General features: G+C 39.7%; 1 protein-coding gene across 3 annotated transcripts; it reads left to right on the plus strand.

Annotated features, from left to right (window-relative positions):
- Positions 1-4053: 4053 nt before the first annotated feature.
- LOC110532647 (SAP domain-containing ribonucleoprotein) lies at positions 4054-9668 on the plus strand. Of its 3 annotated transcripts, none has more exons than XM_036988658.1 (11): positions 4054-4323; positions 4831-4930; positions 6337-6386; positions 6605-6666; positions 6783-6834; positions 6934-7007; positions 7807-7847; positions 8014-8054; positions 8155-8226; positions 9314-9388; positions 9497-9668. In XM_036988658.1, the coding sequence occupies exons 1-11, from the start codon at positions 4291-4293 to the stop codon at positions 9542-9544; spliced, it is 648 nt and encodes a 215-aa protein (XP_036844553.1). In that variant the 5' UTR covers positions 4054-4290; the 3' UTR covers positions 9545-9668. The 3 variants fall into 3 exon arrangements, with proteins under 3 accessions (XP_036844553.1, XP_021472395.2, XP_036844554.1); XM_021616720.2 differs by having other exon boundaries at positions 8032-8054; XM_036988659.1 differs by lacking the exon at positions 4054-4323 and adding an exon at positions 4454-4671.
- The last annotated feature ends 4420 nt before the right edge of the window (positions 9669-14088 follow it).

A 14088-nucleotide genomic window follows, 5' to 3' on the forward strand; every position in this document is an offset into this window, starting at 1 on the left:
ACATTTGGTTTTCAACAGCAGAGATTTGTATAAACCTTGCTGTCTGTCTCTTGGACATTTGCAACATTGTTTCATTATTCACATTTTATCTCCAACTGTCCCATACAACGTGTAGGGGTAGGGTGTTGGGACGAGAGAGAGAGGCAGACAGCATTTCTCAGCCAGTCAAAATCACGAATCAGCTGGCATGATTTTTATGGATATATACAAAGAGATGTCAACTGAAAAAAGGTCAAATGAAACTAAGTGCAGGTAGTTTACAGTCTTTCCAGCTTCAGTTTGAAGTTATTGTGTTAGCTGTGTTGTTGGCTAGCTCCTCTGAACAACAGTGTCCTAAGAACAGAACAGATGGTGCCGACAGATATGGCAGCTCTGCTTCTAGCTCCTAAGCAACTTTGCAGTATTTTTTTTGTGTGTGTTATTCCTTACATTATTAGCCCAGAAAATGTTGTGTGTTATTAGATGCAGCCGGAAATAACTTTTAGATATCAGAACGGCGGTACCTCACTTTCCGGAATTGGATCCTTTGTTCATACCCCCCAGGGTAATTTAACTTATTCCAGAAACTGCTCCAAAACACTGCCGGCGGAGAAGAGGTATTTGGAGTGGACTTCTAGTCCGATTGTGGAGACTTGCACACCATCCACCGCTTCCGAGTATATTACTTGCTAATGTTCAGTCTGGATAATAAAGTAGACAAGCTCAGGGCGAGGATCTCCTTCCAGAGAGACATCAGGCATTGTGACATACTCTGTTTCACGGAAACATGGCTCTCTCGGGATATACTGTCCCCGTCCATACAGCCATCTGGGTTCTCAGTACATTGCGCAGACAGCTATAAAGAACTCTCTGGGAAGAAGAAAGGCGGGGGTGTATGTTTCATGATTAACCACTCATGGTGTGATTGATATAACATACAGAAACTCAAGTCCTTTAGTTTACCCGACCTAGAATACCTCACAATCAAATGCCGTCTGTATTACCTCCCAAGATAATTTTCTTTGGTTATAGTCACAGCCGTGTATATTCCCCCTCAAGCCGATACCACGATGGCCCTGAAAGAACTACACTTGACATTATTCAAACTGGAAACCACAGATCCTGAGGCCGCATTTATTGTAGCTGTGGATTTTAACAAAGCAAATGAGGAAACGTTACTGAAGTTCTACCAACACATTGACTGTGGTCAATATTCCCCCTCAAGCAGATACCACGACAGCCCTCAAAGAACAACACGGGACTTTATGCGAACTGGAAACCACATATCCCGAGGCCGCATTTATTGTAGCTGGGGATTTTAACAAAGCAAATTTGAGGAAAACGCTATCGAAGTTCTACCAATACATTGACTGTAGTACCCGCGCTGGTAAAACATTTGACCACTGCTACTCAACTTTTCGAAATGCCTAGAAGGCCCTCCCCCACCCTTCCTTCGGCAAATCTGATCACGACTCCATTTTGCTCCTCCCTTCCTATAGGCAGAAACTCAAACAGGAAGTATTCGTGCTAAGGTCTATTCAATGCTGGTCTGACCAATCGGAATCCATGCTTCAAGATTCAAACCCACGCTTTTAGTTTATGCCTTCATAGGCTACCTAGCTAAAATTTGTGCTGCCCTAACTTCCTTACATGGGCAACAATGAACCAGCTATGTTAGCTAGCTAGTTAATGTGAGTCTACTAGGCTACATATTGAACTTCAATCGTCTCAGGCCAGTGGCATGAATTTATGGTTAGATCAGAATTGCCGTTATAATCATTGGCCTGTACAGAGAATTATGTCAAAACCTCAAGTCCAAAACCCTATCTCCATCACCTCAAGTTTAAATCCCCATCTCCATCCATGGCTTGGAAAAGGGCCGATTAAGCAAATTAGCTAGATTAAGCGCCTGCAAGACATCAACACAAGAAGACTAGAAATCAACACCTTTTCCTGACATGATGACGTTTGCTCAGGATGTGATTTGATTGGATTTGGCTTCACACCAGATTGGCCTCCCTTGGGGGGCATTTTGCTGCACCAGGACAACCCACAGTTGATTGGCAAATGCTGATTGGCAAATAAAAAAATCAGAATCAATCAGATTCAGCCACTTGCAAATTTACAGATGATTATGATAACACAGAGACAAAAGTTAAATTATTTTTATTGGTCAAATATTTGGGAAAGCCTGGCTTCCCTTGGCATCTATGAATACACGCCACTGTGTCTGACTTAGTTTGAACTGGAGTCATCTGCATGCCACAAGACTGTGTTAGCCCATTGCTGAGCGAATGCCTAGGCTCTAGCTCAAGTATTATTCTGTTCACGGAACCACCGCTACACTTCATCCCTCCCTTGACCTTCTCTCACCACACCCCAGCAGCTGATAGACATAAACTGTGCGATCAAGGTCCAATGGCACCAATGAGACTGACTGTGTTTGAACCCAGATCATATCCACGCCACAAGACTGATACCTCGGTGGGAGGAGTTTGAACTGTGTGAAATGTGATTGCATTCGTTTTGGAACCGCACCGCCTCCCGGGGGTGAGCCAGGTGTCCCGCTCTGGCCGAAGGCGAAGTCAGCTCAAAACAAAAGTGACGTAATTATTAAGCTCATGGAGTGATGAGTAGGATTATGTGTTTTCACATGCAAAAGTGATTGCTTTGATAAAAACGCTTTATCTACCTTCCCAATGAAAAATAGTTTGAAAATTCAAACACCTATTTTATGCAAAAGAGATGTGTTTCTGGAAGATGCACCATGCTGCCTTGTTGACAACATGACCGACTGGCGCAGATTACTGTTTCATTGAGAAGGGTGCTCCTTCCTCCCTGCTTTCACCCAATGATGTGACTGGCCATTGCTCGGGTCAACCCGGGCCAGCGTAATAAAACTCCCTCACTGTGTGTGTTGGCCAGAGGGTTGTTGCCAGGGGCCGGCTCCATAGGATGTCCCAAGGATACCGCCTAGCATCAACCATGAGACTGACTGGATTTGAACCGAGGTCAATCTGCATGTCACAAGACTGTTATCCCACTGAGCTTAAATCTAGGCATTAGCTCAGGCAGATAACACACATTTCAGGCAAGGTTACTCATCGCACAAGAATAGTTCACTTTGTAGTCCTTTGTAGCTCAGTTCAGAGCATGGGACTTGTAAACTTTGATGGCAATTAAGCTTGATTCACTTAAATAGTAGGACTATGTTCAGACTTCATATTATTGGAGTACACAATTGCCTATTTTACCTTTTCAAATAGGCTAGACAATTGTTTACAAGTTTAGCAAAATGCAAAGGTGAAAGCAAAAGTGTTTACCTGATTGCTTTTAGAAACGTCGTTCTCCATTGCACAGCATGACAGGAAAGAGCAACATGCCGCTGAACATGATTATTTGTCAATAAATATGCATCATAATGTAGTTAGAATACTGTACCATCTGTGACGCAATTCATTAGCATATCCGAAATTCCATTGATTATATCGCATGTATTGGAGTCAAATTGTTTAATTGTTCCCTTCTAAATCTGTTGGATAAAAAAAAGTATGGATCAATGTATATAATTAACGATTTAGGCCTATCAATAAAGATATTTTACATGAAAAACTGGGCTATACATTTCATTGTGTCAAAGCAAATTACTAAAATTACACCGAATTTACACACAAAAACAAAAAAAGATTTATGATAGCAATGTACCAACTCAAAGCGGTTGGGATTTTACTGAAGAAGCAGACGGGTCGATTTCTGATGGATGAACCAGATTCCGCATCTACTCATCCAAGTAGTAACAGGCATTCCGAGTCTTTTCGGTGACTGGTATCATTGGTCTACATTCCCCTCAGGAGCCGTTAATTCGGGCTTTTCGTTCAGTAGTTTTTAGGAATGGACCTAAAACCATGATGAAATTGTCAATATATAATTTAAATCCTAAAAAGGTTGCCTACTAGATCGTGAAATTTGAGTTCAAATACATTTTTACCTGACCAGATTATTAGATGGCCTGCAAATACAAATTGAGAAAAAAATGTAACGCACTGAAAAAAATGAGCGCGAACCAGACTGAGGCTCCTCACTAGATTGTTCCTGCACTGAGCAATTACCATCTTCAGTGAATATTTTTATAATTTGTCAGCAGATAATCGATGTCTGGGGCTCAAAAAGCAATAACAGTAGGCTATGCAAATCAGGAAGCCAAATTAACGGCTCTTTCACAGTTGCAATTCGGTTCCCGACGGTCACCAAAAAGAGCCGTTCAAAAAGAGTCGTTCGTTCGCGAATGACCTCCCACTACAACAAAGCAAGATGGCTGAAGTTGTGGAGCTCCAGAAACTAAAGGTTGTTAACCCGTTTTAGCTTAGTTTGAAACGTCTAATACCGGTGTTATATTTTGGGGAAATCAAGTATTGTATGTTGTTAGCTATCTTTGCATTGTAAATCATGATCTAGCACGCTGGGGATCTTCGGACACAAAGAGTCGTAGGTAGCTAGTTAGCAGATGCTAGCGGACAGGACGGAAATAGTCCATGCTTGCTGCACGGTGAAGCTAGCTAACAAGGCATTTTGAGGTTTAAGATATCCACGCGTGTATTGGGTTGGGTTGGCTTTGTTATTCAACGAGGGCCAAAGTTAGCTCTGCTACTGCTGTGAAGTTGGCAACTGACATCGGCGCATGCGCGACTACAAGTGAATGAATGAATGAAATTGTACAGAATGTGCTTGAGAATGTTAGGCCAAACTTCGCTGTTGGGCAGTAACATTTGAATTGCAAAAAAATTGCCATTTAGTGGGAAATCTCAAATGTAATCTAACCAGTAATCTACACTCATGCCTGACCTCCCACAGCTTGCTGAACTGAAGCATGAGTGTGAGACCAGGGGTCTGGATGTGAAGGGCAACAAAGTGGAACTGATCACACGACTACAGGCTTATCTGGAGGAACATGGTGAGCATGCAATAATGGATGGACTAAATACACATGGGGTCAGGTTCCCATACTCTAATAAAGCCTGGTGCTGTTTCCAATCAATCAAATGTGTTTAATTAGCCCTTTTTACATCAGTTTATATCAAATCAGCCGATGTCGATCAAATAAAATGTTATCGGTTGCATACACATATTTAGAAGATGTTATTGCGCATATAGCGGAATGCTTGTGTTCGTTGCTCCAACAGTGCAGTAATATCTAACACACAAATCTAAAAGTATACAAGTGGAATTAAGAAATATAGAAATATTAGGATGAGCCATGTTGAGTGTGTGTGTGATGGGATGTATAGACATTATGGACAGTGTGGATATAATATGTAGTATATCTGAAGAATACGTGAATAGAATAGTTTATGTACAGCAATAGTTGAATAGCATGGCCTTGACTAGAATACAGGATATACATATGAAATGGGGGGAAACGGTATTAAACATTTATTAAACTGACCAGTGTTCCATGTCTATGTACATGGGACATCAGCCTCCAAGGTGCAGGGATGAGAAACCGGGTGATAGCCAGCTAGTGACTAAGTTCAGGGAAGGATACTGGGTGGAGGCCAGCTAGTGATAGCTATTTAAGTCTGTCTTGAGATAGAAGCTGTTTTTCTGTCTCTTGGTTCCAGTTTGGATGCACCTGTACTAACCTCCTTCTGGATGATAGCAGGGTGAACAGTCCGTGGCTCATTTGGCTGAGGTCATTGATTATGTTCTTGGCCTTCCTGGGACACTGGGTGCTGTATATATCCTGAAGGGCAGGCAGTGTGATATGTTGGGCTGACCGCACCACCCTCTGGATAGCCCTGCTGTTGTGGACGGTGCCGTTGCCGTACCAGGCAATGCTACAGCCTGACAAGATGCTCTCAATGGTGCATCGGTAAAAATGTGAGGGTCTTAGGGGCCAAATTTCTTCAACTTCCTGTTGCGCCTTGTTCACCACACCATCTGTGTGGGTGGACCATTTCATATTGTCAGTGATGTGTATGTTGAGGAACTTTAAGCTTTTCACCTTCTCCACTGCGGCCCCATCAATGTGGATGGGTGCGAGCTCCCTCTGCTCTCTCCTGAAGCCACGATCAGCTCCTTCGTTTTGAGGTTATTTTCCTAGCACTACTCCGCCAAGGCCCTCACCTCCTTCCTGTAGCATGTCTCGTCATTTTTGGTAATCAGGCTGTTGTCATCTGCAAACTTGAGGATTTGAATTGGCCTATGAAAGTGTAACTTGCTGAATTCCAAATCAACTTCTACTAGCCCCTACCCATTGACACCCTTTTATATTTAAAAGGTGTGAGCAATATGGTGAAAAGTCTACCCAGTCTATGAAATGATAAGGTGAATCATAAACCTGATTTTCATCCTAAACAGAGGATGACATGGGCCTAAATGAAGATGATGTTCTGGGAGAAGAGCCAGAGGTAAGCCTGGTTTTAAACCATGTTTTAAACCACTATAGCAGCAATGGCACTTCATGTATGGATTAGATGGGTTCCACCATGTCCAGTATGATTTTGATCATACAGTATAAAGTCACTTTGTACATGCTGCAATTGCTTTGGTGAAATATCTGCTAGGAAAATACATGTAAAATCATAGGTGCATTTCTTGATGATGCTTTATGCATTTGAACATGTAGGACCTCACGAAAGAGGATGCCATCACTGAGGATAATGACAAGAAACCCATAGTGTCTGAGGAGTAAGTTTTTCCTTTTATGTGAACACACATTGAAGAGTGACATTTTCCCTCCATTTTCCTGATGACCTGATGTCCCTATTGAAATATGTTAGTCATGTGATCTTAATGCGTTTCAGGACGGCTGAAAAGAAAGTGGTAAAAATCACACCCCCAGCGTCTGTGGATGAGGTAATATGATGCTTGCTGCACTCTCACCAGTCATGACAAGTCGTCAATGCAATGGTGGTGTGCTAACCTTATAATTATTTTTTTAAATCCTGTTTTCAGAGGGTACAGAAAAGAGCAGAACGCTTCAATGTCCCTGCGTCAGCTGATGGCAAGAAGGCCATACGCGCTGCCCGGTCAGTATCCCACAATATTCCCCGCACTATTGATTGGGCATATCTATTAACCTATATTGACAATTTGCATTGTGTGCCCCACCCCCCCCTTTTACTCTGCTCTCATATATGCATAGCCACTTTAACTATACATTCATGTACATACTACCTCAATTGGGCCGACCAACCAGTGTTCCCGCACATTGGCTAACCGGGCTATCTGCATTGTGTCCCACCACCCCCCCAACCCCTCTTTTACACTACTGCTACTCTTATGTTCATCATACATATGCAGTCACTTTAACCATATGTCGGAAGGGACGTTAAACGGGTGTCCTGACTCTCTGAGGTCATTAAAGATCTCATGGCACTTATCGTAAGAGTAGGGGTGTTAACCCTGGTGTCCTGGCTAAATTCCCAATCTGGCCCTCAAACCATCACGGTCACCTAATAATCCCCAGTTTACAATTGGCTCATTCATCCCCCTCCTCTCCCCTGTAACTATTCCCCAGGTCGTTGCTGCAAATGAGAATGTGTTCTCAGTCAACTTACCTGCTAAAATAACGGATAAATAAAAATAAAATAAAAAATGTACATACTACCTCAATCAGCCTGACTAACCAGTGTCTGTATGTAGCCTTGCTACTGTATATAGTCTTTTTACTGTTTTATTTTTTTACTTACCTATTGTTCACCTAATACCTTTTTTGCACTATTGGTTAGAGCCTGTAAGTAAGCATTTCACTCTAAGGTGAAAAATACCTGTTGTATTTGGCGCATGTGACAAACTTTGATTTGATTAAATATGCATTGTGTTCAGGTTTGGTTTGCCTGCTGCTGCACCTCCAACTTCCACCCCAGGTCAGTGTGAATCTTCCAGTCATTTTCACAGTTCATGTGTGGTTTTAATATTATTTTTTTCCAAGAACCATAACCTGCAGTCAGTTTATAAACAAGTGTTGAACAACCTCATTATCACAAGTAATGATAATGTTTTCTCCTGCATTTTCACTCTGGTTTTAATTAGTGTTTCTCTCTATCAAAGGTGTTACTGTGAATAAATCCATTGTGAGTAATCCAAATATGAGAAACAGTGACCTCCCCTCATTTAAATAATGTAACCATAAGTGACCCAGAATATTTAATCAAACATCTGTGTTCTGTGTAGGCGGTCAGTGTTGAACAGCTAAAAAAGCGAGCAGAGCGATTTGGCGGGAACGTTTCTTCAGTTTCCAAGAAGGTGAGCGCCTAGGGGTAGGGCAGCTTCTATCCTCTCTGGACAGCTTATTAGGTACACCTATCTAGTACTGCCTTGGACCCCCCTTTGCCTCCAGAACAGACAGAATTCTTCAGGGCTTTCTAAAAGGTGTTGGAAACATTCCACAGGGATGTTAGTCCATGCTAATGCGATAACATCACGCAGTTGTTGCAGATTGGACGGCAGTACATTTATGCTGCGGACAGCCTGTTCCATCTCATCCCAAAGATGCTCTACTGGGTTGAGGTCTGGGGACAGCGCAGGCCACTCAAGTAAACTGAATTCACTGTCATGTTCCGTGCGATGTTTTTCCACTCCTCAAATTGTCCAGTGTGTGATCGCGTGCCCACTGGAGCCACTTCTTGTTTTTAGCTGATGGGAATGGATCCCGGTGTGATCGTCTGCTGCAATAGCCCATCTGTGACAAGGATTGATGAGTTGTGTGTTCCGAGATGCCGTTCTGCACACTACTGTTGTACTGCGCTGTTATTTGCCTGTTTTTTGGCCTCCCTGTTAGCGTGCACGATTCTTGCCATTCTCCTTTGACCTCCTCAACATGTTGTTTTCACCCACAGGAGTGCCGCTGACCAGATGTTTTTTTGTTTGCTGCACCATTCTTTGTAAACCCTAGACACCGTCATGCATGAAAAGCCCAGGAGTGCGGAAGTTTTTGAGATACTGGATCTGGTGCACCTGGCACCATAGATTATACCACATTCAAAGTTGCTTAGGTCACTCCTTTTGACAAGTCTAACTTTCTATCGAGCAGTAACTGAATGCCTCTGCCTGCTTTATATAACAAGCCACAGCCACGTAACGCACTGTCTTTAGGGGTGATCCATTTTTGTGAATTGGGTGGTGTACCTAATGAACTGTATGGTGTGTGTATTAGACTACAGGGCATCCTGAAAGAAATGCTCAATCGAAACCTTGTGATTACTACACTAAAGCATTTCTGATTAAGTCACCTCCAAGTTACATATTTAAGACCATGTCAAATCACATTTTATTGGTCATACACATTTAGCAGATGTTATTGTGGGTGTAGTAAAATGCTTGTGTGTTACAGGTTGAGGAAGATGAAAAGCTGAAGAAGCGGAAAGAAAGATTTGGGATACTCGCTGCTGTTACACCTGACGTTGAGGTATGTTTTCACATTCTGTATTGAATCAATACAGGTATTATACAATTTCTTTGATACTTAATACCGTAAAGATTTTATTTTTTAAATGGTTTAATTTTTTTCCCACAGGCAAAGAAACGGAAGCGTTCTGAAAGATTTGGAAATGTGACTGTGTAAATTGTGGTATTTACAGATGTTTTATGTTTTTTTTATTTTGTTGCAAACAGAACTGAAATGTACTGTATATAGCTTGTCAATTATCAGTTGCATTACATTTAGTCATTAAAGTCGTTTTCAATTATTTTCTGTGATTCTTTCTATGGGTTTGCTACTTGATTATCATCTAGTTATACCAAGTGGAGTACACGGCCTGGTAGCAGGGCACCCGCCTCATTGGGTCCCCCAAGATAGCAGCCTGAAACAGCATGCTGGACCATGTGCTTACATTGCCAGACCTGTGAGCTGACAAGTCAGGACCTATCTCACTAATCAGTATCAGTATAGGAAGCCAGACAAGTAAAGGGAAGAGTTTGTGCAGCCTTGTCTCGTTGACTAGACGCAACATAGTAAATGTAAATCCGGGACCCCCCGCCCCAACAAAAATAAAGTTGGTGGGGTGGGAGTATAACGCAAATGTCTAGCATCCTAAAGGTTGAGAGGTCAAATCTCAGACAACATTAGCATTTTAGCAACTTTAACTACTTACTTTTTAGTTACTTTGCAACTACTTAGCATGCTCGCTAACCCTTCCCCTAACCATTTTTAGCTAATCTTCCAACTCTAATTTAACTCCTAAATTTAACCCTTAACCTAGCTAACAGTTATCTAATGCTAGCCACCTAGATAAAATTTGTACTATGAAATTGGTGATGGACATCCACAAATTAATACATACCAAGTGACTCGGATTTACATTCAGGATAATATGAAATGTCCTGAGACCGGGTTGGTTTGTTTGTTGGGTCATTCTGCTAAGTAGTAATAAGAACATTAATGGATTTATTTTATATAGCAATTTATAAGAAGAATCTCGTCGCTTTTAAAATGAGAAATATTTGGGATTTATTGGGCGATGTCTTCCACACCTTCAGATGGGTTTAATTTGTTTATTTATTATACATTTTATTCATAATACAAAAATCAACTTACATTGCTACAGCAAACATGTCTAGCAAACCAAACACAGGTATTAACAATGCTCAAACATACACAAAAGAAACAATTTAAGTGCAATTATATTCACTTTGAAAATATCTTATTATAATTATTCATGAAGATGTTATTCTTGTTACTCAGTAGGGTTAGTGTTTTAAGATAATTCAATCAAATTTAATTTTGGTATAGAATTTTGGAATTTTTGTTTGTGTATAAAGTATTTGGCAACAAGAATAAAAAATTAACAATTTCAGTGATTTTGTTATCATTGCAATGGTAACATATATTTTATGTTAAAATTATAGGCAGTGTTCATAATGGTAAATAAGTACTTTGCAAGGTTTTCCCAAAACTCTGATTTACATTTACATTCAAAGAACAAGTGAGACAGATTGTCACCCTTTTCACAGAAAACGCAGATATCATCAATAGCCACAAATTTGGAAATCATAGAATTACATGGATATCTTGTGTAAAATGGCCTTAACCATGCATTTTTTCAGACGATGTCAGGAATAAGCATGTTCCAGAAAAACGTTTCTCTCTGTGTAAGTTGGTTTTGTGAATGAAGAATTTGTCTTTTATATTTATTACAACAAGATTTCTCAAGTAAGCCCACGCATTCCAATCTGAGTTCTGGATAAACTTTGATCACTCCCCAAATTAAGATGACTTCATAAGTGTAGTTAGGCCACTGGGAACGGCTTTGATCAGATAAACTCTCTGAAAGGTATTGGAAACTATTTCAATGATATAAATTGTTCATATGTGAGAATATTACCCTTGTTGTCAAAAATATCAAGAACAAAGTCAATATTCCTCTCATGCCAGCTGGGGTAGTACAATGACTTATTCCTTACAGTTATGTCCTAATTATTCCACAAAAGAGCTTTATGAGGGGAACAATTGTGCAGGAAACATATTTTCCATGCCAGTAAAGCTTGTTGGTGAAACCTAGCCAATTTAGCAGGTAACCTTTCAGGAAAATAATTACATTTCAGTAAAAACTGAAGACCTCCCAATTTATTAAACACATTATTTGCAATGAAATACCATATTGAATCAGTATCGAGCAAACATTTTTTCAACCAGTATATCTTGAAAGTGTTATTTATGTCAACAAAATCCAACACTTCTAGACCGCCTTCAGCTCTTTTGTTAGAAAGGACATATTTTTTTAGTTTGTGAGACTTATTTTTCCAGATGAAGTCAAGAAAGGTCTTATTGATCTCTTTACAAGTAGCTGGATTTACACATAACAATAATGAGGGGTACACAAAACGAGATAGTCCCTCTGCCTTGGACAGAAGTACTCTCCCAAGTATAGAAAGATCTCTTTGTAGCCAATTATTAAATATATTTTTTAGTTCTCTTAATTTTTTTGAGAGAAATTCAAATGTCTGACTAAGTGTTTTTTTTTTTTTTACATGTATTCCTAAATATTTAACACAGTCCTTTACAGGAATATTTTTCAATTTCTTTATCATCAGAGTCAAATAAACATAAGATTTCACATTTAGAAATATTCAGCATTAATCCTGATGCAATAGAAAATGCAGTTATAGCATTAAGGGCATGTGCGACCTGGTCTTTGTCTCTTAAGAAAAGAGTAGCATCATCAGCCAGTGGCGAAATTTTGATTTCTTTGTTAAAAATGGTTAAGCCATACAAATTTGCATCATTCAGAATATCTAGAGATAGAAGTTCCACAACCAAAATGAATAAAAATGGCGAAATTGGGCATCCCTGTCGTACACTTCTGTTGATACTAAATATTTTGGAAATATTAAGGTTTAGTAGCACAGAACTATCTATATCTTTGTAAAACATGTGAATTACTTTAATAAAATATTCACCAAATCCAAAAAGTTTAAGAGACCTAAAGAGAAATTAATGTTCAAATGTGTCAAAAGGCTTTACAGAAGTCCAGAAATAGAACAACCGCATCTGAGTCAAATGCATCTGAATAATCTATAAGGTCCAAGACTAAACGCATGTTAGAGTTTATGTGACGGCCCTTCATAAATCCTGTTTGAGTCTCATTTATAATGGTATCTATTCATTTCTTTAATCTTTTGGCATAAACCAGAGCAATCAATTTGTAATCAACATTTAATAAAGTAATTGGTCTCCAATTGTCAATGAGAGAAGGGTCTTTATCAGGCTTCGGAATCAATGAAATAAGGCCCTGTTTCATAGTGGAGACCATTTCCCCATTTTTAATGCAATCTTGAAACATATTGAAAATCGGGTCTTCTCGTAACTCCCAAAACTGTCTATAGAATTCAACTGACAGGCCATCAGGGCCAGGTGATTTTCCTTTTTTCATTGAATTCAGAGCCTCTCTAATTTCTCCAATTGTCACAGGTGAATCGCAAACTGAGTGGAAATCATCCTCAATTACAGGGACACAATTCTGAATGTGGCAAAATGTAACTTTCACAACCATCTTCCTGAAATTGAGAGCTGTAAAGGTTTTCATAAAAGGAATTGACAAATGATGATATTGTAATGGGATCTTTGCATAAAACATCGTTAATTTTGAGTGCAGTTATAGATTTTCTTTTGTAGTTTCTCTTTTCAAGTGCAAAAAAGTAGTGTTTGTTTCCCCCTCTTCAATACATTTAGCTCTTGACCTTACAAAGGCACCCTTTGCCAGATCCGTGTAAGTCTGTTCTAATTCTAGTTGTAAAGACCTGAACACAGACTCCTCTTCTTCAGATAGATTATCTTTCTTTAGAAAACTGTCAAGCTTGCTCATCATCTCCTTTTTCTCTATGGTTTTTTAATTGCATCAGCTCTTTGGCGCGTTTAATGGCTACCACTCTTGACTTTATATTTGAAATATTCCCATCTACTTCCATGACCCAAGTCTTTTCTAGCAAAAATATCTTTAGCTAATGATTTAATGTTTTCAATGAGATCAGTATCTTTAAGAAGTGTATTGTTTAATTTCCAATATCCTCGAGTACCTTTTGATGTTTTAGTAGCTTGTCAATTCAGGGAAATCAAGTGATGATCAGAAAAGGGAGCCAACGGATGATCTACATCTATAACAAATTGTAACAAAAAACTGAAAATTGGGAATAAATCTATTCTAGATTTACGTGACATAGTTTTGTTGGTCCAGGCATAACCCTTAGCATCCGGATTGAAATAACACCAGGCATCCTCAACACAGATCCTTGCATAATGTAATGATAATGTTACTATTTTGAGGGTTTTGACTCGTTCTAGGAGGAAAACGATCAGGAGATGCATTAAAATCACCTGAAATAATTAGAAAAGCCTCTGAGTATTTGTTGTTTAAATCCTGTACTTTCCTGGTAAATTGGGTAAAATGGTCTTATTAGGAGCATGTGAGTTATGTCCATATACATTACAGATGATGAAAATAGCATGGTCAAGTTTAACAGTTACTATGACCCATCTGCCATCTTGTGAAGATGTGGATTCTAGAATGTCACCTTTAAACTTGTGAATAAGTGTCAAAACACCAGCAGACTGATTTGATCCATAACTGAAATAGGCCATATCTCCCCATGGTGCTTTCCAAAATTTCAAAT

This window comes from Oncorhynchus mykiss, chromosome 9 (genome assembly GCF_013265735.2).
Source record: "Oncorhynchus mykiss isolate Arlee chromosome 9, USDA_OmykA_1.1, whole genome shotgun sequence".
In the NCBI taxonomy this organism is placed as follows: Eukaryota; Metazoa; Chordata; class Actinopteri; order Salmoniformes; family Salmonidae; genus Oncorhynchus; species Oncorhynchus mykiss.

Bases quoted from the DNA above. Each gene is read 5' to 3' on its own strand.
- LOC110532647 (XM_036988658.1), top strand. From the start codon at position 4,291: ATGGCTGAAGTTGTGGAGCTCCAGAAACTAAAG. The intron at 6,387-6,604 runs GTAAGCCTGGTT...TTGAACATGTAG, and splicing joins TTCTGGGAGAAGAGCCAGAG to GACCTCACGAAAGAGGATGC. The intron at 6,835-6,933 runs GTAATATGATGC...TCCTGTTTTCAG, and splicing joins CCCCAGCGTCTGTGGATGAG to AGGGTACAGAAAAGAGCAGA.